Source organism: Macaca mulatta, chromosome 6 (assembly GCF_049350105.2).
Source record: "Macaca mulatta isolate MMU2019108-1 chromosome 6, T2T-MMU8v2.0, whole genome shotgun sequence".
Taxonomy (NCBI): domain Eukaryota; kingdom Metazoa; phylum Chordata; class Mammalia; order Primates; family Cercopithecidae; genus Macaca; species Macaca mulatta.
In genome coordinates, this window is record NC_133411.1 from 2,349,170 (window position 1) to 2,373,938 (window position 24,769).

Below are 24,769 nucleotides of genomic sequence, written 5' to 3' on the forward strand. Positions count from 1 at the left end.
ACGGCAGGTCCAGCTCCTGCCTCCTGGGGGTCTGGCTTTGGAGGCTGGCTCTAAGGAGGCCATGGCTCAGGCCCGTGCCTTCGCGGCGGAGGCCAGTCAGCTCTTCTCATCTTCTCTCCTCACACTTCCTCTCACTCAAATAAGAACCTTCCAGAAATGTGTCCACCTGGGCCCCTGCCCTGGGACTCATGGATTTGGAGTTGTGGCTACACGGTTGAAGGGCGCAGTGTCCAGTGGAACTGGGAAATTGCGGGCCTGGGAGCCCTTGGCCTGTCCCTGGCAGGAGCATCTGCAGGGGGGAGCTCCAGAGTCCAGGGAGCACTGTGGGGAGCTCCTTAGAGCTGAACTCACCCGGTGTCAACTCATCAACCCTCCTCCCACGGGCGGGGGTGCCCCGAGCACAGCAGAGGACTCACCCCTCAGCCCCCTGCCCCCACACACAGTGGGTACCTGTCACCCCGTCCTGCCCAGTGGCCCGAGGGCAGCAGTGGGTGTGAGGGCAGCCCCCGGCCTCCCAAGAGCGGCCGAGAGGATCCCTGTGTGAATCCGGGCTTTGGGTGCGTGCAATCTGATCTGAGCTGTTTCTGACAGTGACGGAGTGAAAATCTACAAGTATCTCAAGATCAAAAGGTTAAATAAAACATAAGAAGAAATGTAAAACAATTAAAATATGCCTCAGTCTTGGGAGTCCTGGTGTCCACAACAAAAATCATGAGGCTGTCCTTGCAAATGGTCCTCATGGTGCTGGGGGTGGTGCCAGGCCTGGCATTTGCCTGGAACACAGAGCATGAGAGAAGGAGCAGAGGATGTGGGTGCCAGGGAAGGAGCCCAACGTCGGAGCCAGGGCCTGGGCCCAAGTTACCCATTAACGACGCACCACTGGTTTTCCTTTAAAGAAATGAAAAAAGAAAACTGCAGGGCGGCTGCTTGTGGCTTCCAAACGCCGGCAGAGGCTGGAGACGGCTCTCTGGTGCTGGGTGTGGAGTGAGGCACCACCCTTGCCCTGCAGCCTGGGGCATTCAGTGGCCATGGCTCATGCCCCAGAACCAGACCTGGCCGCCAGCGACCTCGGGGAGGAGAGGCCCAAGTGGGACAACAAGGCCCAGTACTTCCTGAGCTGCATCGGGTTTGCTGTGGGGCTGGGGAACATTTGGCGGTTCCCATACCTGTGCCAGACCTATGGAGGAGGTAAGCACCAGCCTGCGTCCTGGGGCAGACCCCTTAGCAGGGGAGGCCGTCTCCACCCTGACCCGCCAGGCGCCTGCCACGCATCCCCAGTGCTTGGACAGAGTCGCTCCTCCTGGAAACCAGGGTGCACCACTGCCCACGGCAGAGTCAGTCCCCTCAGGGTCCACTGTGGTCTTCCGGGACCTCAGGGCAGCTTCACCAGTGCCCACAGCAGGGAGGGTCCACTGTGGTCTTCCGGGACCTCAGGGCAGCTTCCTGCCAGGCGTCAGGTTGAGTGGGCCCCCCGCCCGAAACACACTCCAAGCAGTGAATGTTGTCGGTTCTGTTAAGAACACACATCCGCTCTGGGTTTCCTCGCCACAGCCTTGGTGTGTCCAGACAGGTGCTCAGGAGTTCTTCCCCGAAGTTCTTTGCGGGAAGTTGGGGGCCCACCCCTCGCCTCCCTGGCTTTGGTTCTCTGGGAGAGCCCTGCAGGGAGTACCGGGATGTTCGGAACTGTCTGGGTGACTTTACCGACCCTTGGACTCACCACCCCTAGAAGTGCGTTTTTGACTGAAATGGGCTCCCGCATGCCCCGAGCCTCCCCTCACCCTGTGCCTGCTTCTCTTCATGCAGGGGTCACACTTTGCTCTCCATGTGGGGACACAGGAGGTAGGGACAGGCATGAACCAACCCTCTCAGGGAGCCAATGTACAACATCACCCATGGACACCAGAGTCGTCCCCAGGTGCCACGGGCAGGGGCTTCCCAGGCCGCAGAGTCCTCCTCAGGCCAGGCCGGGCTGCTTGGTCAGCCTGTTCCCGGGGCCTCAGCTCCTTTCCTGAGAGCCCTGCACAATTACCCCTTGTTATAAGGTTACTCCTTTAAAGGGTTTTTCCTCCTGGTTAAGACAAGATTCTCAACCTTCAGAAAATGCTGGAAATGCGGACAAACAAAAAACAAAAAGAAACACCCGTCACTGCTGCCCTCGGGGCATTGGGGTCTCAGAGGCTGGACAGTGCGTGTTGGGCCTTGGATATTCTCATCATGAAAGAGTCCCCTTGAAGGCATTTCTGAAAGCACCAAAGCCCTAAAGTAGAGGACAGAGGCGTCCCTGGCTCCCGGGGCCCTCACTGCCTGGGCTGCGGCTCAGTCTGCTAAGAGTCACTGGAGCTTGCAAGGTTGTGCGGGCAGCAGGCTTCACACAGAGCTGGAAATGCCGGCCAGCGATTTACCCGCCGACGCCTTGTTCGCCAGCGCCTTGCCCGCCAATGCCTTGCCCGCCGACGCCTTGTTTGCCAGCGCCTTGCCCGCCGATGCCTTGCCCGCCGACGCCTTGCCCACCGAAACCCAGTTACCATTGCTAAGCACCTGCAGTGTGTCAAAGTGTCTGGCACTAGCCTCCCTTAAACTCAGCTGCTCCACGCTGGGGCAAAGCTGGGGAGGCCCCCACCTGGGGTGCTGCTGAGGAGGGAGAACAGCCCTGCCCGCCAGCTGCGTGGGGACCTCAGGGCTGCTCCACTCATGAACGACTGTACCATCACCTTCCCGATGCAAGCCACCGGGTCGCACGTCATGGAACATCCAAGTTTATTTAACTTGCACGTTTCCTAAGGGCTGTGCGGTCAGCATTCTCACCCTGTGTGTGAACGTGCCCTTCACTTTGTCTCACTGTGAGGATCACTCATTGATGATTTTGAAAATAAGATATAATTAAGAAGCAGGTACTGTGCAGCTTTTAAAATTTGCATATACTCATGACTACCAAAGGCGAATATTATTTGCTCTCCCATTCATGAGTATTTAACTACATAAATGTTCTCTTCAAAGCTAAGACTTGTAAAGCAACATTGTAACAGAATGTAGCAAAACATTGCGGTAAAGATTTACAGTGATTTTATCACATCTATGACACTTCATGGCACCTGCTTTATTACATATTCGGCGCCTTTAAATCAAAGGAGCGTAGACCCATAAATGCCAAGCAATGGGCTCAGGCCAGCTGCCTGGGACACTCTAACGCTTGTTGTGGTTTAAGGCTTTAGCCCAGGAAGTTTGATGACTAAGCTGGTGGCTCTGGGCTGGCTGTGTCCACACAAGTGAGTTCACTCATCAAGCACGGCCTCCTCCCCACTACCTCCGTGTTCAGCCAGCTTCCGTATCCGGTAGGTGCTGTTGAGATCTGTGGATTCTTGCACCAAAAAACGACACTATATTAATTACCATGGCTTTTTCGTAAGTCTCGATGCCTAGTAGTAGAGCAAGGCCTTCTTTTTTATTCTTTGAAATTTTGCCAGCTGCTACTTTTCCTCTGAGCTTTACACCAGGTTTTCAATTTCCAGAAGAGATTCTTCGGCACTGCCTCAGCCCTGCGCTGCTTTCCACACTGCCTGGGGGCAGTTTCCTCCTTGACGGTTTCACCCCGAGGCAGGGCCCAGGCAGTGGGGGCCGGCACGGGAGCACCGTCTCGGTTTCCTTTCTGCCTTCCTGTGGGTCTCTCCACCATGACCCTGGGCATGTCTCTGGTCCATTCTCAGCAATCCCTGGCCTTTGCCGCTGCTCTGAGCAGAGCCTGCTTCTCCTCTGCATTTGCTCAGTGGCTGGACTGCGGCCTCTGCCTCTCGCAGCCTCGGTGCGGCGGGGTGCACATTTCTCCCGATCCTGCGTGGACGACTGGAACAGCAGCCACCTGTTCACAGCCACCTTTCCCATCTTCAGCAGACACCACTGCGTCCTCCATGCTCATGAACGACTGCGCTAAACTTCACGTAATTGTTAAAACTAGGAGCTGCAGCCTGGGCAACATGGCGAAACCCCGTCTCCATAAAAAAAATATAAAAATTAGCCAGGCGTGCTGGCATCTACTTGTAGCCCTGGCTACCCAGGAGGCTGAGATGGGAGGATGGCTTGAGCTTAGGAGGTCGAGGCTGCAGGGAGCCATGCCTGTGCCGCCGTACTCCAGCCTGGGTGACAGAGCAAGATGCTGTCTCAAAGCAAACACTCAAAAAGGAGTCGTGTAGATACTTACCATGGAGAATCAACCCTTCTTCTTTCTTCAAATTCGGAAAAAAAGCATGGACTCACTGTCTCTTCCTGCACGTTCAACGTAAAGGCTGCCCGGTGAGAGCTGGGCCCACGCAGGCCACGTAAAGGCTGCCCAGTGAGAGCTGGGCCCACGCAGGCCATGTAAAGGCTGCCCAGTGAGAGCTGGACCCACGCAGGCCAGGGAAAGTGCCCACCATGCTGGGCTTGGGTTGGCCAACGGAGCCACCACCCCCAGCCGCAACACTCTAGTTGGTTTTTAATTTACATTTATGCCCACGTGGCAGTCTAAATACGGCTTTAAATGCATCTGATGTGCCACAGAGTCGATGTTCCTGTTTCATGAAGATCCTAGCTGTGGCCTCAATCTCATATTCACAGAAAACCCTCTCACCTCTTCTCCCCTAAACACAGCAGATTCAACTTCCCCAAACCAGTAACAGAGAGAAGCTCACTTCTCCCCAAATCTTTCCCTTTGATGATCTCATCAGGGTGGTCTCTGCCAAACTGACCTCAGCCTGGTCACCTGAGGCCCCAGCCCAGGCTCGATGGCCCTCCCCACAGAGCAGGGTCACTGGGACCCGGGGCACCTGCCGGCCTGGAGTCTGCAGTGCTCCCTGGACAGTGGATCCCACATCTGGAACCCGGAGCCCCAACCACTGTGATGTGGTGCCTACACCACCCACGTCTGTCCTCCACCCTGCCACTATGCGCCTGTGGCTGTGAAGCCCCTCCTCCGGGATGGGTGGCTGGTCACACACTGGCTGCGAGACCTCAGGTGCAGGCTGGAGGTCAGGGAGGGGAGAGGGGCTCCACGGTGCAGGTTGGGGGTGGGGGGTAGTGATGTTTTCACAGTGCAGGCTGAAGAGGGGAAAGGTAAGAGGGGCTCTCATGGTTCAGGCTGGAGATTGGGGAGGGAAGCGGGGCTCTCACAGCGCAGGCTAAAGGGAAGGGAAGAAGGGCTCTCGAGGTGCAGGCTGGAGGTGGGGGAAGAGGGACTGGCTTGGGTGTGTCCCCCATTCACACGGGAACCTGGCCTAAGAAAAGCAGGTGTAGGGACTCCCTGCCATGAGCTCCCTGGGGTGCCTGGGTTTTGTTCCCCTTTGCTCCAGGCCCTGGCCACGGCTGTCCCCATTCTCCCAGGAGGCATCTCCGGGTGTCAGGTGCCTCCACCTGAGGCTGAGTCCGTAGACCTCAGCTTCCCCTCTTCAATGCTTGTCTTTCTGCCCCTGTGTAAATGACATGGACAAGAGCCGTCCCGCCCCCACATGCTGGCCCTGGAGTCCTGTGCAGAAACCAACGGGGGTGAAGGCTCCCCTCCCGCTCTCGGGCTTCCCTGTTCCCGTGGCAATCACAGAACTTTCTCATGGTGACACAAGCCCAGAGCAAGGTTGTGCTGATGACCTGGAAACGAGCTTGTAGAAGCCGGACCCTGCCTGGCAAAGTGGAGCTGACAGGAGATGCCAGGCGTGGAGGAGCACGGCGTGGAGGAGCAGGGTGGGGAGGAGCATGGCGTGGAGGAGCAGGGTGGGGAGGAGCAGAGCGGGGAGGAGCGCGGCGTGGAGGAGCGTGGCGTGGAGGAGCAGGGTGGGGAGGAGCATGGCGTGGAGGAACATGGCGTGGAGGAGCGCGGCGGGGAGGAGCGTGGCGTGGAGGAGCAGGGTGGGGAGGAGCATGGCGTGGAGGAGCAGGGTGGGGAGGAGCAGGGTGTGAAGGAGCGTGGCGTGGAGGAGCACGGCGTGGAGGAGCAGGGTGGTGAGGAGCGCGGTGTGGAGGAGCGTGGCGTGGAGGAGCATGGCGTGGAGGAGCAGAGCGTGGAGGAGCAGGGTGGGGAGGAGCAGGGTGTGAAGAAGCGTGGCGTGGAGGAGCACGGCGTGGAGGAGCAGGGTGGGGAGGAGCGCGGCGTGGAGGAGCGTGGCGTGGAGGAGCACGGCGTGGAGGAGCAGGGTGGGGAGGAGCGCGGCGTGGAGGAGCATGGCGTGGAGGAGCAGAGCGTGGAGGAGCGTGGCGTGGAGGAGCAGAGCGGGGAGGAGCGCGGCGGGGAGGAGCAGGGTGTGAAGGAGCGCAGCGGGGAGGAGCCCGGGGTGGAGGAGAGCGGCGGAGAGGAGCGTGGCGGGGAGGAGGGGATGAGCACGGAGGGGAGGAGCGTGGTGGGGAGGAGCGTGGCGGGGAGGAGCGTGGCAGGGAAGAGCATGGGCAGCCGGCACCCATGTAGGTCAGTCTTAGGGCAGAAGGCCTGAGGTCAGTGCCACCCTGGAGCCTGTCCCAGCACCTGTGCATACGCAGTTGGGGAGGAGTCAGCAGCCCTGGGCATGGAAGTGGAGCTGCACAGAGATCCGAACTCGTGCACAGAAGGTGACTCGCTCTGGGAACAGTGCAGCTGCCAGCCCGGTGAGGCCACCAGGAGGACCGAGACGCAGCATGCAGACACAGGGGCCTCCTCAGCAGCGTAGGGACGCCCACAGAACCAGGAGCCCGGGAGAACCAGCATCCTCCCAGCAGGTCTTGTAGGCAACAGCTGCACTTAGAGGTCAAATTGCAGGAATCGATCATGCCCAGCTCTTTCACTGGGGCCAGGAGGGTCTGTGGACTCCACAGGAAGCCAGCCCTGCTCGAATCCTCAGCACCAGGCCCTGGCACCTTGTCTGCCCCTTCCACTGCGGGTGCCCCAGGCAGAAGGCACAGCCACTCGTCTCTACTGGGTGCTTCTACTGACTCCGGGAAGTAGAGCCGGCCTGTTCCCCCTGCCCTGGGGCCCGTGGGGCCTTCATCCTGCTGTGCCTGTGGGCGACCCCATCGTGGCGCTGGATGGAGATACAGAGGCCTGAGGTGCCAGGAAGTGGGGGGACAGGTCCAGCCCTGATGCAGTTCTCAGGGCCTTGGTTGGAGACAGCACTCTTCTGCGGCATCCCCATGAGTAAAGATGGTTCCAGTTCCCAGGAGAGCCGGCCAGCCGCCCTGGGATCCCCGCAGGAACAGAGCAGCCCTCCGCCCTGGGGTCCCTGTGGGAACAGAGCAGCTCGCGCCATCTGCGGCATGAAGCTCCAACAAGAGCAGCGTGAAGCCTGGGAGCCAACAGGCGGCCTCACACAAAAGCAGCCAGACCTCCTCCAGTGACGGGGGTGTTTAAAAAACATGCTCAGTCAGCACTTTATTTCTGCAAACTCATGAATTTTCTGAAAATCACGTTAATGAAAGGAGCTGTTTTCCCATGGGGAGGCTGATGGCGGAGGTTTTGAGTGTGATTCTGCCAGGCCCCTGCATGCCTCCTTCCCACAGAGACTGAGTCCCCACTGCCAGCCACAGCAGCCCCCAGGAAAATGCGGGTGCCTCTAATAATGCGGGTCCCTCAGTAAATGCAACACAGGGGTCACATTTAGACCCCAAGTCCTCGTCCAGGGCCGGCTGCCTCCTTTTGGGCCCCCTGCTCCCCTCCAGGGCCCTACCCTCTTGATCAGAGGTCTCAGCAACTGAGCCGAAATCAGAGACAGGGTTTGCAACCCGACAGTGCCCCAAGGGTGTCTCCGCCACCCAAGTGGTGCCCCCAACATTCAGGTTCCATCTGTCCCTTGAAGACCACAGGTGGCTCCCCCTGGCCTATGCCACAGTCCCTCCCTGCCCTCCAGCCTGGGCAGATACTGAGCACCCCCTCCTCACAGGGGCCTTCCTCATCCCCTACCTCATTGCACTGGTCTTTGAGGGGATCCCCATCTTCCACGTCGAGCTCGCCATCGGCCAGCGACTGCGGAAGGGCAGCGTCGGCGTGTGGACGGCCATCTCCCCGTACCTCAGTGGAGTAGGTAGGCTGCCGTCCTCCCGTGTCCTGACTGCGGCTGCCTGGGACGGGGCGGTGGGGTGGGGGCGGGTCTGTGCCTGTGGTACGCAAGTGGCCAGGCGAAGCTGGTGGGCGGGGTAGCAGGGAGCCCTTGGGTGTGTGTGAGAAGCAGCGGTGACTTGGGGAGAATCAGAAATGGAGACGGTGTGTGCCGGGACATCCCGGAAGGACCTGGAAGCAGCTGGTGTTGCCATTCACGTGTAAGGTGTGAGGGAGGCCTGGCTTTCAGTCGTGCCCCTCAGCATGTGTTATGTTTTTTGTTTTATTCTCACTGCTTCTGGGCAGAGGGAGCTGGGAGGAGCCCCGGGGCCGCCTGACATGGTCCCTGTCTGCAGGGCTGGGCTGTGTCACGCTGTCCTTGCTGATCAGCCTGTACTACAACGCCATCGTGGCGTGGGTGCTGTGGTACCTCCTCAACTCCTTCCAGCACCCGCTGCCCTGGAGCTCCTGCCCACCGGATCTCAACAGAACAGGTGAGCTGGGCACCGCCTGCTGTGTGGGTCTGGGCACGGCCGAGAGAGGCATGGGCTGCAGCGTGCCCAGCATCAGGGCAGCTGTGGGCGGTGGATGCTCACTGGGGAGGGCTGGGGAACCAGTCGCTCTGTGTGCACACACACACGCCTTGATCTCCCCAGAGGCACACGTGCAGTCCAGTTCTCATGACCTCCACGCTGCCTTCTGCTTTCCTCCCAGGCCTGGACCACCGAGGTCCCCTTACAGCCGTGTGCATGGCATGGTCATGCAATGGCACTGCTGTTGTTAAATTTAAGACTTTAGGCTGGGCGCAGTGGCTCATGCCTGTTGACCCAGCACTTTGGGAGGCCGAGGTGGGCAGATCACTTGAGGTCAGGAGTTCAAGACCAGCCTGACCGATATGGTGAAAGCCCATCTCTACTCAAAATACAAAAATTAGCCAGGCATGGTGGCGGGCACCTGTAATCCCAGCTAGTCAGGAAGCTGAGACAGAACTGCTTGAATCCGGGAAATAGAGGTTGCAGATAGCCAAGATCACTCCACTGCACTCCAGACCGGGTGACAGAATGAGACTCTGCCTCAGAAAAGGAAAAAAAAAAAACAGACTTCGGGTCCAGACTTCAGCCAGGAGCTCCCTCTGGGGAGATCCTCGAGACATGAATGACAGTTATAGTTTCTTTTTTTTTTTTTTTCTTTTCTGGGACAGGGTCTCCCTCTATCGCCCAGGCTGGAGTGCAGTGGTGTGATCACAGCTCACTGCAACCTCCAACTCCTGGCTCAAGTGATTCTCCTACCTCCACTTCCCCAGTAGCTAGGACCACAAGCAAGTGCCTCCATACCCAGCTGATTTTATTTATGTTTTGTAGAGACGGGGTCTCAATATGTTGCCCAGGATGGTCTTGAACCCTTGGGCTCAAGTGATCCTCCTGCTTCAGCCTCCCCAAGTGCTAGGATGACAGGCGTGAGTCACTGCACTCAAATGACAGTTGTATCTTTCAATGACTTGCTCAGAAGCAACTCTGACTTTCTTTCCTTCCTCTCTCTTGCTGACTAAAACTCACGCTGGGCTGGTACTGGATGAAACCAGCCTTGGGGACCAACACTGAGTCTGCACCTGGATGCCCTGGGCCAGAGCTGGGCACTCTGGGGAGGCCAAGAGCCCTGACAGTGACATCAGCCTCCTGGCGCCTCTCTGAGGGTGGGTGGTCCTGCCAGGGTTCCTCCCAGCCACACTCCGGAAGTGGCCTCAGGACAGGCTCTCTGCAGCCCGAGTTCCAGGATGATGGTTTGTGGGTTCCAAATTCCTTCTACCTTGTCCAAGGGTTTCCTTTTGGGGTCACTTAGGCCAGCTCTTCGATTTTCAGGCAGGCCTGGAGGGGTTAAGTCCTCTCTCAATGCACACGGCAGGGCCCTATAATTGCCCTTCCCACATCTGCCCCACGCTCCCCTGAAGGAAAGTTTCCCCAGAAAAGGGCCCGGAGGGGTCAGCTCTGCCCACGCCCTTCTCTCAGTCAAGTGTGGGGCAGGCAGTGCCCACTCAGAGCTGGGCTGTGACAGTGCTCGGGTCAATGACTGGCAGGGCCTTAGAAGGGGACTTGGGGCCAAAGGACAGTGTGAAGGGAGGAGCCTTGTGACATGGGCAGTGGCCTGGTTGGGATACTGGTAATCCTCAGACTTTTCCATGAGTGCCCCCCAACATTTCCCCAGTCAAGTGTCCCAGGAATGGGCTGCAGTGGGTCCTGAGATGTCGAGGGAGCCTGCTGCTGTCAGACACCGTCTCTGGCTCCCTGCATCGGCTTGTGGCCCTGTCAAGGAGGAAGTGGGAGTCACAGGACAATCTGCCTGCCTGGCCACAGCCTCACTTTCTCCCCAGGCACCAGTCAGCCACACACTTGACACATGCAGCCACTGTCCGTCCAGTGCCTCTGTGCCATCCTTGGGGGTCTGGGACGGTGGGTGGCAGGAGAAAATGAGGGGACCAGCTTTACACCATGACAGTGATGTCCAAGGGGCTGCAGGCTACCCGGGCTCAGCAGGGCTCATAAACCTTCTCAAAGTGGAGCTTCCTTTTGAGGTTCACTCAGCCTGTTCATTTTCATAGCCACGTCTGTTTCTCCATCTCAGCCCTGGGCCCAGAAAGAAGTGAAAGGGCACCTCAGCCCAAAAGGGCCGTGTTGAGAGCAGCCCAGGGAAATTGAGCTCAAGAGCCACATGGTGAGTGTGCCTATGCCCCATAGCCAGCCTGTGACAGGCTCCCTGGTTGCAGGGTTCGTGGAGGAGTGCCAGGGCAGCAGCGCCGTGAGCTACTTCTGGTATCGGCAGACACTGAACATCGCAGCCGACATCAATGACAGTGGCTCCATCCAGTGGTGGCTGCTTCTCTGCTTGGCAGCCTCCTGGGCAGTCGTGTACATGTGTATCATCAGAGGCATTGAGACTACAGGGAAGGTGAGAGCTGGCAGGGCCTGACCCCCTCTCTTGCTTCCTCTGGCCCCGAGGACCCCTCCCCATCAACCTGTGTTTGCTTTGTGTCTACAAGCTCTTATGAGGGGCATAAACATTTAGGATTGCAATGTCTTCTTAGGGTATTGATCCCATTATCACTGTGAAGCAGCCTTTTTTATCCTGGTGATATTCTTGGCTCTGAAATTGACTTTGTTTTAAAACAGCCACTCCAGATTTCTTTGGGCTATGTTAACAGAGTGTACTTTTTTCATCCTTTTTCTTTTAACCTTTTTGTGTCTTTATGTTGAAAGTGTTTTTCTTATAGATAGCATACAATTGGATCTGGCTTTTTTAACCAATGTGAAAATCTCTGCCTTTTATTTGGGGTGTTTAGAGCATTTACATTTAATGTGATTATTGATATGGTTGGGTTTAGCTCTAACTTCAGATGTATTTCCATTTACCACATCTGTTTTTTATATTCTTGTTCCTCTCTTTCTCTAGGTATTTTTCAGGATCCCGCTCTATCTCCTTGGTTGGTTTAGCTTTAACTGTCTCTTGTTATCCTAGTAACTGCTTTAGAGGTTACAGTCCATGTCTCTAGCCTGTCATGGTCGATCACTAAGTGATCTTGGGGTATTCTATGGTCATTTAAGAATGTCATTGCATTTTATCCCATTTTTCCCTCCCAGGCTTTGCACTATTGTTGTCATACATTTTACTTATAACATGTTATAAACAACAAATGCATTATTGTCAGTTTTGTTTTAAACAAGCAATTATCTTTCAAAGAGGCTTAAATAATGAGAAAAACTGTATGGATGTTCACCCATGTGGTTTCCATTGGAGGCAGCAGAAAGGACCAGTAGAACCTGAGCCTCCTGCTTGCCTGGGCCCCTCAAGCCAGAAGAGTTTCTCGTCCTGTATTCTCTGGTGTGTGCTATCATCTCTAGTCTGGTATCACACATGTGTGAATTCTTTTCAAATGATGGCACCCAGTCCACGCACCCTGGACCGTGCCTCCTGACCCATGGGCCTCAGACCCAGGACCCCAGTGCCCCATGCCCTGGGCAGTGTCTCAGTGTACTGAGGTTGTCATTCCTCTTATGTGGAGGGTAGGGGTCTTCATGCTTGAGAGGACTGGAATTACTAAATTAGACAAAGCAGACAGCCAGAAATTCCAAATAATCCTATTATAAAGGTCCTTAAAAATGCATCCCAAGGCCGGGCGCGGTGGCTCAAGCCTGTAATCCCAGCACTTTGGGAGGCCGAGACGGGCGGATCACGAGGTCAGGAGATCGAGACCATCCTGGCTAACACGGTGAAACCCTGTCTCTACTAAAAAAATACAAAAAAAAACTAGCCGGGCGAGGTGGCGGGCGCCTGTAGTCCCAGCTACTCGGGAGGCTGAGGTAGGAGAATGGCGTGAACCCGGGAGGCGGAGCTTGCAGTGAGCTGAGATCCGGCCACTGCACTCCAGCTCGGGTGACAGAGCGAGACTCCGTCTCAAAAAAAAAAAAAAAAAATGAATCCCAAGCTGGGCACAGTGGCTCACACCTGTAATCCCAGCACTTTGGGAGGCTAAGGTAGGCAGATCACATGAGGTCAGGAGTTCAAGACCAGCCTCGCCAACATAGTGACACCCCATGTCTACTAAAAATAAAAAAAATTAGCCAGCCGTGGTGTTGGGAGCCTGTAATCCCAGCTACTTTGGAGTCTGAGGCAGAAGAATCGCCTGAACCCAGACAGCACAGGTTGCAGTGAGCCGAGACTGGGCCACTGCACTCCAGCCTGGGCAAGAGAGCGAGACTCTGTCTCAAAAAAAAAAAAAAATGCACCCCAGATAATTCTGCAGTCAGTCTGTGTTGGGGGAGCTGAGAAGGGGAGTGAGACAGGAGTCTCCACTTGTAGATGCTTTTCCATGTGGACACCTCGTGTGCAGACCCTTGTCCACAGCTGATGGGAGCTGGGAAATAGCTCTATGTGGGCAGAAGGGTCACAGGGTAGGTGCAGCCAGGCGAGGGCATCAGGGTGGGAGGAAGAGGACTCCAGCCACACAGTAGGGCTGAGAGCTTGAGAGAGAACAGGAGGGAGGCCGGAGAGGGGACCAAAGCAGGGAAAGGACACAGTCGGAAACGAGGGTGACCAGGAGAGAGGCAAGTGGTGGCTGGAGGCTTGGGAGAGGGAGGCCAGGGAGGGGCCACGGCTCAGACCCCTCTTCAGGGCCCAGCCCCTGTGCTCAAAGGAGGCCTGACTCTCCAGATATCCAGTGCTCGATCGGGCACAAACGTGTAAACGAATGTGCATGTGACTGTTTCTGGTGAGCCCCAAACCCTCCGAGCTTAGCCTGAGCCTGCACCCCACAATCCCCCAAGGTGCCCCCCAATCCATCCTGGTCGATCCCACGCCAGAAGCGGCTACTGTGACCACCAGGGAGGTGTCTGGAGGCTGCCTGCTTCTCTAAGGCTTGTGGACGGACCAGAGGCCATTTCAAGTCTCACCAACTCCCACCTTTTGTTTCAAGGTGATTTACTTCACAGCCTTGTTCCCTTACCTGGTCCTGACCATCTTTGTCATCAGAGGGCTGACTCTGCCGGGGGCCACACAAGGACTAATCTACTTGTTCACTCCCAAAGTAAGTGGGTCTTGGATCAAAGTTCAGGGCTTCCAGCACACACATTTCAGGGCGGTGGCCAGCAGCTCCCTTCCTTACCTGGAGGCGTGAGAGGCCAGGAGCCACACATCCAGCAGCTGTGCTGTCTGGTGGTCAGGGGTGAGGTTGGTCCAGGATGGCGCGGGGGGAGGGGGGGCCTCAGGAAAGAGGTCAGGTTTGGAGTGAGCCTGGAGGAGGACCTCGATCTGGGGCAGGTGGACTTTGGCACCTGTGGGACACCAAGTGGACATGGATGTGAGGGGCCAGGGGAGGAGGGACAGGGTTCAGGGAGAGGCTGACTGGGGACCAGATGTCCCTGCTCTGGGCCTGACACCACCAAGGGCCTTGTCCAGCTGCACACACCCCCCCGGGAGCCACAGGAGCCAGTGCCCGCTCCAGGAGCCTGCACGGCTTCTAGAGCATTCTGTACTATCCAAGATCGTGGCATTGCCTGCCCATTGTCCTGAGGCAGCTTCCGGGGGTTGGTGTGGGAATGGGCACCTGGGTATGGGCATGGCTGCCTGGAGTCCTAGCAGAAGACAGAGGACACCTTCCCAGGTCCCGCAGAAACAGGAAAGCCAGGCTCCGTGCATGGGATCCTTGCCCTCGGGCCTTCAAATCGCCCAGAACTGCCAGGTTAGAGAGGGCACAGTAAACATGCCCACGCAGGAGCTGCTCAAACCCATCTCCAGCCCCGAAAACCCTGCCAGCTACACTCTCAAGTGGGTCTGACAGCCACCGGCTCATTTGGCCACATCCCGGACAGGGGCCTGGCATCTGCCATGTCCAGAGCTGCCACTCCACACCTGCACACCTGCGTGGTTCTACCCTGTTCCTGGCGTCTGTACAGGTCCCACTTGCTCATGAGTGTCCCCAAAGCCGCCTTGGGAACGTTCTGGAACAGTCAGGGCCACCGGCTGGTGTGGTTTGCCTGCTGAGTGAGATGCTCTCCCTACTCGTTCCAGATGCACATTCTCCAGAACCCCCAGGTGTGGCTGGACGCAGCCACCCAGATATTCTTCTCTCTGTCCCTGGCCTTTGGAGGACACATCGCTTTTGCAAGTTACAACTCGCCCAGGTAGGCAGTCGGGCTCAGGTGTCCAGCCCGAGAAGCTTTGGGGAGATGCCCCAAGCACTTCCTGATCTCAGGATCACACTGTGGATCCCAGGGTGGCCTTGTGTGAACCTGAGATAAGAACCTCATGCCACGGCCTGGGCCCTCGCGGCAGCTCCCAGCACGTCCGGAGCCGGCTGCAGGAAGACGGCCTGGATAATCACACCCAGGAACCAGGGTGTAACTGGGCATGACACCAATCAAAATGCACATGACACATGGGGCCGTAAAAGCCTCGACAGTCACCTGAAATAGACTCAAGGACCCTTGGTGCCGACGTGAGCGGGTGCTGCTTTTATGATGTCATAATATGCACAGAACCCAACAAAGTGCAATTCCACAGATCATAAAATGCATAGCCCAGTGCACTGTGATGAACCTGAACCAAACCTTATTTCCTGTGGCTGCCAGGATTTCTGCCCCCTTCAGAGGCCGGCAGTTTGCATGACATGGGAGGGGCAGGTTGGTCCCTGGGCAGTGCTGCCCGCTGGTGGCCTTTAGGGAAGGAAGTGCCAGCTGGGATGCCACTGAAGTTTTAAATGTTTGTGATTGACACCTTACTTCCTTGACCTCACACTGGAGCTGAGCTTGTGTGTGTTTCTCCTTTGGAGATGATTTTCCAAAACGTCTACATTTCAGACCCTCCATGAATGCCCTGCCTCTCAGCGCCCCGTGGGCCCAAAGGCCTTGGTGGGGGTGCAATGAGCTGGGGCTGCTGGAGGAGACTGTAGGGAGGGGTCCGAGGCCATCCTGAGACTCCAGGACTGGCAGCAGCAGCCCCTGGGTCAGAGAAGGGGCATCCCAGGCGGGAGGGAGGGCCAAGGAGGGAAGCCCCCTCCTCACTTCGTCCCCTGGGTGAGGCCCAGTTACCGCCTGCAAAGCCCGTGACAAGCGTGCATTTGTGCCCAGGAATGACTGCCAGAAGGATGCGGTGGTCATCGCCCTGGTCAACAGCATGACCTCCCTGTACGCGTCCATCGCTGTCTTCTCCGTCCTGGGGTTCAAGGCAACCAATGACCATGAGCACTGCCTGGACAGGTGAGCGCAGGGGCCATGCCAGGCTCTGTGGGGCATGGCCGCCAGGCAGGTGCCTGCCGCACTGAGACTCCCACGGCATGAGGAAGGGTGGCGTGGGCACTTTTCATTTCTCTAGGGGTGTGGAGTGAATGGTGTCCCCAGAAGGTCACTTCCACCCAAACCTTCAGAATGTGACCTGGTTGGAAAAGAGTCTTTGCGGATGTAGTTAAGTAATTAAGTAGGATCGGTCCCCCTGGAGTAGGGTAGGCACTAAATCCAATAACCGGTGTCCTTATAAGAAGAGGAGACAGACACAGAGGAGGCGGCCACGTGAAGACACAGGCAGAGGTCGCAGCGCTGTGGCCACGGCCCAGGGACACCTGAAGGTGCAGAAGCTGGAAGAGGCGGGAGGAGTCTCCTGTGCAGGCTTGGGAGGGGCCACACGGGGATTTCAGACACCACAGTTCTCCAGAACAGGAGAGGATGAATTCCTGTGGTTTAAGGCACTGTTGCTGGTCGTTTGCTGTGGTCCCAGGTCGCTCATGCAGTTAGGGTGTCCCCTGCACAGGCAGCGGCCTCATCAGACTCACGGCCTTCTCAGGGCACCTGACTTGCTTGTGAACTACCTTCAGGTGGGTCCTTGAGAACCCACTGGCCAGACAGCATGTCCCTACAACATGGGGTGACTCTGACCCCACCAGGGGACGTCTGGCAGCATATGGAGACAGTTTTGGTTGGCCACACTTGTGTGAGGGGTGTGCCTGGCACCCAGTGGGTGGAGGCCGAGGATGCTGCACAGCACCCTACAGTGTCCAGGACGGCCCCACCCAGACAGTGACTGGCCCTGAGTGTCCACAGTGCTGCTGCAACTCCGTGTTCCACCCCAGCCTCCTGCGGTCGGGAGCACGGCAGCACGTCAGCACTGCACCCGACGGCGCTTTTCAACAGGGACGCCACCAAGAAAAGGCACATAGAAGTGGAAAACATGGCACTTGCAGGCCACGGAAAGGACGGTGATTTATAGGATGAGCCGGGTCAGGGAGGACGGTGATTTACAGGATGAGCCGGGTCAAGAAGGCAGAGCTGGGCTTTGTTCAGCCCCAGCCGGGGAGGTGCAAGCGACGACTCTGATTTCTGTTCACTCTTTGAATGTTGCAAATAACCACAAACGTGCACAAATATTGACTTGGGGTTACAAGCACATCTTAGTGAGCAGGCGGATAAGGACCAGCTGTGTGCACGACAGCCTGCGCCGCACAGCCCAAGCCAGCCTCGCATGCCACATGCGGCTGGAATGAGGGGAGGGAGGCCTCTATCGTCAGGATTGTTCTAGGAACAGCTGGAGCCCCAAAAAGGTGTTTGCTGGTATAGACGTGCCCTGCCGTTGGGTGACTGTGTTTGAACCTTAAGCCCTGAGGACAGAATGAGCCTTTGGCAGTGGAGACAGAAGGGCAGGCGGGTGGGCTGAAGTCACTGCCGCAAACCTTCAGAAACCCAGGTCCTCGCCTGCAGGGCGGCCCCTCAGGGCGAATCAGGACCACCCTCGAGGTGAGGAAGCTGCCACCACCTCCACCCGCTTTGCACCCATGGGGGAGTGCTCCCCGTCCAAGCCCAGGGGCTTAGAGAACAGCTTCTCCCCCAACCAGCAGTGTGCATGGAGTAAACTGTGCCCCCACCAGTGCCGCCCTGTCATAGCACAGGCGTCCACATGATCCCAACAGGGGCCGGAGGCGTCCACATGATCCCAACCGGGACTGGAGGCATCCACACGATCCCAACAGGGGCAGGAGGGGCCCAGCCCTCCCAGGGACACTGTTCTTCCCAGCACCGACCAAGGGTTTCTCTGGATGTGTTTGGGAACCGGGGCCGTCCCCTCTGTCCCCGCAGAAACATCCTCAGCCTCATCAACGAGTTTGACTTCCCAGAGCAGAGCATCTCCAGGGACGACTACCTGGCCATCCTCATGCACCTGAACGCCACCTGGCCCAAGAGGGTGGCCCAGCTCCCCCTAAAGGTCTGCCGCCTGGAAGACTTTCTGGACAAGGTACCTGCACACCCACTGGGGTAGCCAGGCGGGGCCGCCCACAGGAGCGCCAGGGCCGTACTGGCTGTGCCTCACTGCCAAAGGCCGCAGACAATTCCCACAGACCGAGGGCCAGGGCCTGTGAACCGAGGACCCCAGTCTGTCTTTGTCTCGGGTTGCCAGGCCTCCTGGAAAGCCCGAAACCCCGGAGGCAGCTGTGTCCTGCAGACACTATACCCAGCAGTCCTGGGGGTTGGGCTGACCCGAAAGAGTGGGCACTGCTGGTGCCCAGACCCCAGGAAAGGGGGTGACCAGCATGAGGGTCACAGTGCCAGGGCATGGCTGGAGTCCAGCCACACTCAGGGCCAGTGGATGCCTGGACCTGGGGGCACCAGGCAGGGGTGCACAGCCAGGAGGCAGGTGCGGGATGCATCTCAGGGTGCCTGACCCAAGGCATAAAAGGCCCTGCATTCCAGGCCCAGCTGCCTGCTGTGGGTGTGGGTTATTAAAGGGGAAGGACCCTCCCCTGCAGAGATCACTGGCAGCCTGGTCTCCCAGAAGGCAGGGCCAACCCTGAGCCACCTCAGCCCGACACGAGGAGGGGCGATGTGCACTCGTGCCCTCAGCCTGGGAGAGAGTGTGTGCGTTCTGCAGGCAGGCGTGTGTGTGTGGTGGAGTGCGTGTGTGCGTGGTCCGAAGCCTGGGGCTCCATGTGTTGCAGAGTGCCTCGGGCCCGGGCCTGGCCTTCATCGTCTTCACGGAGGCCGTCCTCCACATGCCGGGGGCTCCTGCGTGGGCTGTGCTCTTCTTCGGGATGCTGTTCACCTTGGGGCTATCGACCATGTTCGGGAGCATGGAGGCGGTCATCACACCCATGCTGGACGTGGGGGTCCTGCCCAGATGGGTCCCCAAGGAGGCCCTGACTGGTGAGTGCACAGCTCGGCCGCCCTGGAGGACCCGTCCCCAGCATCCGGCCATCCACTCCCACCTGCTGTCCAGACGCCCCTCCTGGATGGAGAGCACAAGGGGCCAAGCCTGAGTTCAGGAGAAGTCTGAGCCAGGCTGCTCCTCGCTGACAGCCATCACCAGAGAGCCGAGGGTCGAGGGAGGTTCAGGGCTGCCCCTCCCCCACGACCCCAGAGGCCAAATCCCCGATCCAGAGCAGGAAAGCAGGTCCTTCCGGCTCGTTGAGCACAGCACAGGAAAGAGACAGGCGAGGGCAGGGATGGAGGGTGGGAAGCCAAGAGAAGTCTCCAGCCCGGGTGCCCTGGCCCTCCCCGCTGTCTGTCCCAGGGCTGTTCTGCCTGACTGGCTTCCTCCTGACCCTCCCCACACTTCCGCCCCCCATCCCCTTACCCCCCACACCCCTCTCCCGCTGCCCCAGGGCTGGTCTGCCTGGCCTGCTTCCTCTTCGCCACCTGCTTCACACTGCAGTCTGGGAACTACTGGTTGGAGATTTTCGACAATGTTGCCGCTTCCCTGAACCTGCTCATCTTGGCCTTCCTCGAGGTCGTGGGTGTCGCTTATGTTTACGGAATGAAACGGTGAGCTGCTGCCCCACGAGTGCTCCTCTGGGACCCACCAGGGTGGGAAGGGGAATGGGTGCCGGGCACAGGCACGACCCGCAACTGCCCAGACCGGTGAGAACGTTCTGCCCCAGGGAGCTGCCGAGGCACCAGAGGGTGCAGGCTGGACGCCAGTTAGGGTCTGGTCCTTAGCTTGGAGTGTGTGGACCTTCCACGGGCCATATGGAGCCTGAGCCCAGCATCTGGTGCAGGTTCTGCGATGACATTGCATGGATGACCGGGAGGCGGCCCAGCCCCTACTGGCGGCTGACCTGGAGGGTGGTCAGTCCCCTGCTGCTGCTGACCATCTTCGTGGCTTACATCACCCTCCTGTCCCAGAAGCCACTGAGCTACAGGGCTTGGAACCCCAAATACGTAGGTCCTTCTGGCGGGAACCTGGGGAGTCCTGGGACCCCTCGGGCTCGGTGTGGCCCCCATGGTGCCATCCAGTGCCCGACAACCCATGCGGTGCACATTCACGCCCCAGTGACAAGGTGGCACGGTCACTTCTGCCTGGCAAACCGGGGATGTGAACAGGACGGGCTTTGTGTGGCATCCCTGAGTACCCGCTGGGATCAGAAATGGGATCAGGGTGACTATGGGCAAGCACCTGGTCAGTGGAGTGAGGACCTGAGCAGTGCCCAGAGCCCAGGGACCCCACAGGGCCCTGGAGCTCCTTCTTGGGGATGTGGCTTCACCCTCCCTGCCTGTGTCCTGCCCATGTGGCGTGGGGACGGGCAGCTGGACAACTGCCCATTCCTCGTCTGTGACAAGAAAGGTCCTGCACAGACCCCTACTGCCACCCAGTGGGTCAGTTTGGCTGAGGCCATTTCCACACAAGAGCCTCCTGAGGAGGGATCGGAGTGCCAGCCACACTGTGAAAATGCCTCAGGGGCTCTGAGCAGTGCCAGCCCCTGACATACCCTGAGTCCCCACTGGTGGCCGCTCGAAACCTCTCCATGCCACCCCTTCTCGGGAATGTGGACGCCACTCCTCTCCGAACGTGTCTCGGGAATGTGGACGCCACTCCCCTCCAAACGTGTCTCGGAAGTGTGGACGCCACTCCCCTCCGAACGTGTCTCGGGAATGTGGACGCCACTCCCCTCCGAACGTGTCTCGGGAGTGTGGACGCCACTCCTCTCCGAACGTGTCTCGGAAAGTCCCTCCCTAGCAGAACACCAAGGGCAGGTGAAGGAGGAGTGACCATGTATTTTTGAAGAATTTCCATGGTACCTGCAGCCAGGTGGGTGGTGCCACCAGTGTATAGGAGAGAAAACTGGGGACATGGCCTCCAACGATGCCCAGTGGGTTGAGGCCATGTAGCCCCTCTGGTTCCAGAACATGATACCTAGGCTTACCTTGGGGAGTCCCCAGCCCCAAGAGAAGCTCAGCCCAGGTTCCCAAACTCCTGGCCCAGGGGAACCGTGGTGAGCGGCCACAAGTCCTGGCCACTGCTCTGGCCGCACCTTTTCCATTCCCATCCAAGTCCGGGTGGGCAGGTGGCTCTTGCCCCTTGGATTGAGGAGCGAGGGGTCAGCCTCAGGGCCCAGGGTGGCCGGCGTCACCTAACGAGGCTGTGGTCCCGCAGAAGCTGTTCCCCGCGCGCCAGGAGAAGCTCTACCCAGGCTGGGTGCTCACCACCTGTGTGCTGCTGTCCTTGCTGCCCTTGCTGTGGGTCCCGGGGGTTGCGCTCGCTCAGCTGCTCACCCGGCGGAGAATGTGGAGGGACAGGGACGCGCGCCCGGACACCAACACGAGCTGAAGCCGCCAGGAGTGGGACGGGGCCGGGGCCTGCATGGGCAGGTCTGGTGGTGGGCGGGGCCCCGCCCACAGGGCCCACCCCAATACACCAGCGACGCCGCCCAATACACCTTGATACCGCTGTGTCTGCGTGGTTACTGCTTTCCCGACGCCCGGGCAGGGCTGCAGACCTAGCCCCCAGCACTGCTGCTTGGGGCCCGCCCTGAGGAAGGTCTTGCAGGGCCCCAGCATCCCTGGTGAGCCCGCGGCCTGGGCGTCCTGCAGCAGTTGGGGGCCCTGCACTTGGCTGGGCTGGCTCGGGGATCTTCGCAGGTGCGGGGCTCCCAGTCTCACAGCCTCTGAACCTAGCCTGACTGGTCTCTGGGGAGCAGTGGCTGCCCGGGTGGCTCAGGAGGCCGCCTGCAGCCCGGCTCCAGGTCCTGGGCGGACTGTCCCCCTACGGCTCGCAGGCAGCAGGGTACCCAGGACAGATGTTCCCTCCAGCCTGGAAGTGGGGGTCTGGGGTCTGGAGTCTGCGGTCTAGTTGACTCTTCCTAACATTTCTGAGAAACACTGTAGGTTGCCACTTTTATTTTTCCAAACTGTTGAATTGTATTAAGGAGGTACCAAAAGGCTACTGCTGTCCCGGGGCAGAGGGGCGACAGGCAGGAGCTCGAACACGTGGGGCAGTCATCTGTGCCGCAGGCGCCAAGCGCACTGTGCAGCCCCCGTCCAGCCCGCCCTGCTCCGGAGTACCCCGGCTCCACGCGCTATGGGCCTGCTTCCCTCTTCCCTCTCCCTCTGTTCCCTCCTCCCTCCTGCCCCCTTTCCTCCCCATCCTTTTTCCTCCCCTCCTTCCCCCGCAAAAGCACCACGGAGCCAGGGATCAGGTCTCTGACTCGCCACACGGAGGGAGGCCCTGCAAGTCCTGGCTTCCTGCCGCCTGGAGAGGCCCTGTGAAGACCCAAGGCACCTGCTCCCGCCTTTGAAAAGAGCTCCTGGCCAGGCAGCACTGTCCGTGGTGCTGAAAAATCCCGGCAACAAGGCGCGGCCGTGGTTCCCAGCGTCCATTACACGCATTCTTGTCGGGAACCCGTCCTTGCCCACGGCCAGCCCAGGTCCAGAGTGAACAAAAGCATGTGCACCGCTACCCACCTGCAGATAAACTGAGTGCTAAACATGCAATTAACGCCAGTGCACCCCACCTAAGCACCTAAGCACGTCCTGAGCCCATGGGGCTGGGGGGAGCTGCCCACCCAAGCACGTCCTGAGCCCATGTCAGGGGAAGCTGCCCACCTAAGCGTGTCCCGAGCCCACGGCAGGGGGAGCTGCACTGCGTCCCTCTGTCCTGCAGTTGTGATGCTCCCCACACCCATGGTGAGGCCGGGGTGCTTGAGGACGAACATGTCACAAAGGGAGTCAGTCCGCTGTGAGATGGGGCTGTTGCAGAGGACAGTCTGACATCCCCCAGTTCAACCTCACAATCTTGCCGCAACTCCATGCTTGGGTCTACCAGTCAGCCTTTTCCGTTGTAACTGACATAAACAAACTCAAACCGAATGTCCTTCACCAGCTCTCAGAACTGGCCAAGTCCAGGGTGGGCTTCAGGACTCCAGGAGTTCACAGGATCCACGGGACTCTCTGCCCACACTGTTCAGCTTTTTTAAGTAGGGCGTCTCCGTGACCATTCCAAAATCCTTTTGGTTCATGATCTGGGTGAGATGCTCCCCCTTCGGGGTCTAGACATCAAATTGCAGGGAAGAGTGATCGCAGAGCCTGGAGGGTGGGGTGGAGAGGGGGTGGTTCCCCAAAGGAAAGCCCCCAGAAGCCAAAGCAACAGCTGTGTTCCATGGTGTCAACAACTCACACATGCAGAAGGTGGAGTAACCTGCTCAGAAGCCAACACTGCCAAGGGGCATGTGTCCCCAAAGGCAGCTTTTGGGACACCTTCCCCCACTCACCATAGAGCCTGCAAGTCCTTCATTGACCCGGACAAGAAAAACAGGCAGCGGTTGGCAGCAGGGGTGCTGAGAAGCCACTCAGATTTACCCGAGCTCACATTTTCATCAATACCATACTTAGAAAATAACTAGGATGTGAGCAGGTGCTCCCTGCTCCCATCCTGGATCAGACTTTTGGGTGTAGCACATCCTAACGAGGGCTGGGGCTCTGCCCAGCACTCTGTATAGGGGGAGCTGGAAGCAGCAGCATCCCCTGCCGTGGGCTCAGGGCACACTTAGGTGGGCAGCTCCCCCCCGCCCCACCTTGTGGACTCAGGACACGCTTAGGTGGGTAGTTCCCTCCTGCCCTGCCCCACCCCATGGGCTCAGGACATGCTTAGGTGGGTAGGTATCCCTGCTGTGGGCTCAGGACATGCTTGGGTGGGCAGCTCCCCCTGCCCCGTGGGTGGGTTCAGGACACGCTTAGGTGGGCAGGTCCCTCAGCTGTGGGGTTGGGACATGCTTAGGTGGGCAGCCAGAAAATGCCACTCCACCCATGTGCCTGATGCAGCCATGGATAAAAATGGGTAGAAAGGAGGAGGGAGAGAGGTGGCCCAATAGGTGATGATGGGTGGACAGATGGATGCCCCAAAGGGTGGCAGAGGTGCGTCTGTCCCATCACATTGCCAGGGTTGTTCAGGGCCAGGGGTTGAGGCCTCATGGGCTGCGGAGGTACCCGAGCACCATCCAGGGAGCGGGCACAAGGGCCAGGCTGTGAGAGCAGAACTGGACGGGCTGACCCTGCGTGGCCACGCCCCACACTCAGCTCCTTCAACTTGTCCTCCACCCTTTTGAGAAAAACATTCCAGGGGCGGGTCTCTCAGACTGGCTAGTGTCGGGACAGGAACAAAATGCTCATATCACCTGACTGGAAGTGGTTGGAATACAGGATCTGTAGCTCCACAGGGGCTGTCCCCTTCCAGGGGCAGCCATGTTGAACTGGAAATAAAGCCAGCTGCAGATGAGGCTAGCCGACCCCAGAGATGGACACAGCTACCATGACTGTGGTGGTCACATGAGAACAGGCTGTCCCGTGAGCTGGTTCCTGGCAGAGGGTGAACCCAGGGCTGCTTTGCCAGGCACAGAGAAGTCAGAGAGCACCTGACGGGAAAACAAGATTCAGGGTCCAGTTTTCAAAAGCCTGATGGGGCTCATCCGCAGGGTAGAGTCTGAGGTCACTAAGAACCAGGGGAGGATGCGTGAAGGACTAACAGCAGGAGAAGTGAGGCGGGAGGTCATGGAGGGTGCAGCCAGCACTGGAGCTGTCCCAGGACTCACCCACCCGGCTCCAAGGGAAGCAGCCCCTTCCACCAGGGGTGGGACTGGGACCTGACAGAGAGGACCCCACTGCCATGGCCAGGGAGCATGAGTCTCCCGTCCACACAGGGGCTGGGGAGACACAACTCCAGGTGGCGAGCCCAGGGCTTTGTGCCATGTCAGAGAGGAGAAAGCCCGCCAGTCCCCCTCCTGCAAGACTCGGTTCTTTCATGCCTGCATGAGGCTGAGGTGAGGCCCAGGCCTGTCGTGATGCTCGCTCTCCGGGGCCGCAGAAATGGGACCATGGAACCTTTGCCTCCGGATGGCACCTTGGAGACCTGTCCAACCCTCCTGCAGGCCACAGTGGAATGCCCAGCACCAGGCTCCACAAACCTGGGGGACCTGCACTCGCCAGGGGCCGTGGTCAAAGCTGGATC

General features: G+C 58.6%; 1 protein-coding gene across 4 annotated transcripts; it reads left to right on the forward strand.

Moving 5' to 3' along the window:
- The first annotated feature begins 791 nt into the window (after nucleotides 1-791).
- Nucleotides 792-21,309, forward strand: SLC6A18 (solute carrier family 6 member 18). Of its 4 annotated transcripts, XM_001119131.5 has the most exons (12): nucleotides 792-1,188; nucleotides 7,869-8,009; nucleotides 8,380-8,517; nucleotides 10,785-10,966; nucleotides 13,488-13,598; nucleotides 14,582-14,694; nucleotides 15,640-15,768; nucleotides 17,635-17,791; nucleotides 18,492-18,696; nucleotides 19,155-19,314; nucleotides 19,548-19,710; nucleotides 20,924-21,217. In XM_001119131.5, exons 1-12 carry the CDS (start codon nucleotides 1,029-1,031, stop codon nucleotides 21,095-21,097), a joined length of 1,833 nt encoding a protein of 610 aa, XP_001119131.3. In that variant the 5' UTR covers nucleotides 792-1,028; the 3' UTR covers nucleotides 21,098-21,217. The 4 variants fall into 4 exon arrangements, with proteins under 4 accessions (XP_001119131.3, XP_028705156.2, XP_077860718.1 ...); XM_028849323.2 differs by lacking the exon at nucleotides 19,548-19,710 and having other exon boundaries at nucleotides 20,924-21,309; XM_078004592.1 differs by lacking the exon at nucleotides 8,380-8,517 and having other exon boundaries at nucleotides 802-1,188.
- The last annotated feature ends 3,460 nt before the right edge of the window (nucleotides 21,310-24,769 follow it).

Coding starts and splice junctions, on each gene's coding strand:
- SLC6A18 (XM_028849323.2), top strand. CDS start 1,029: ATGGCTCATGCCCCAGAACCAGACCTGGCCGCCAGCGACCTCGGGGAG. Junction 8,010..8,379: donor CCCGTACCTCAGTGGAGTAG/GTAGGCTGCCGT, acceptor CCCTGTCTGCAG/GGCTGGGCTGTGTCACGCTG. Junction 18,697..19,154: donor CCCCAAGGAGGCCCTGACTG/GTGAGTGCACAG, acceptor CCGCTGCCCCAG/GGCTGGTCTGCCTGGCCTGC.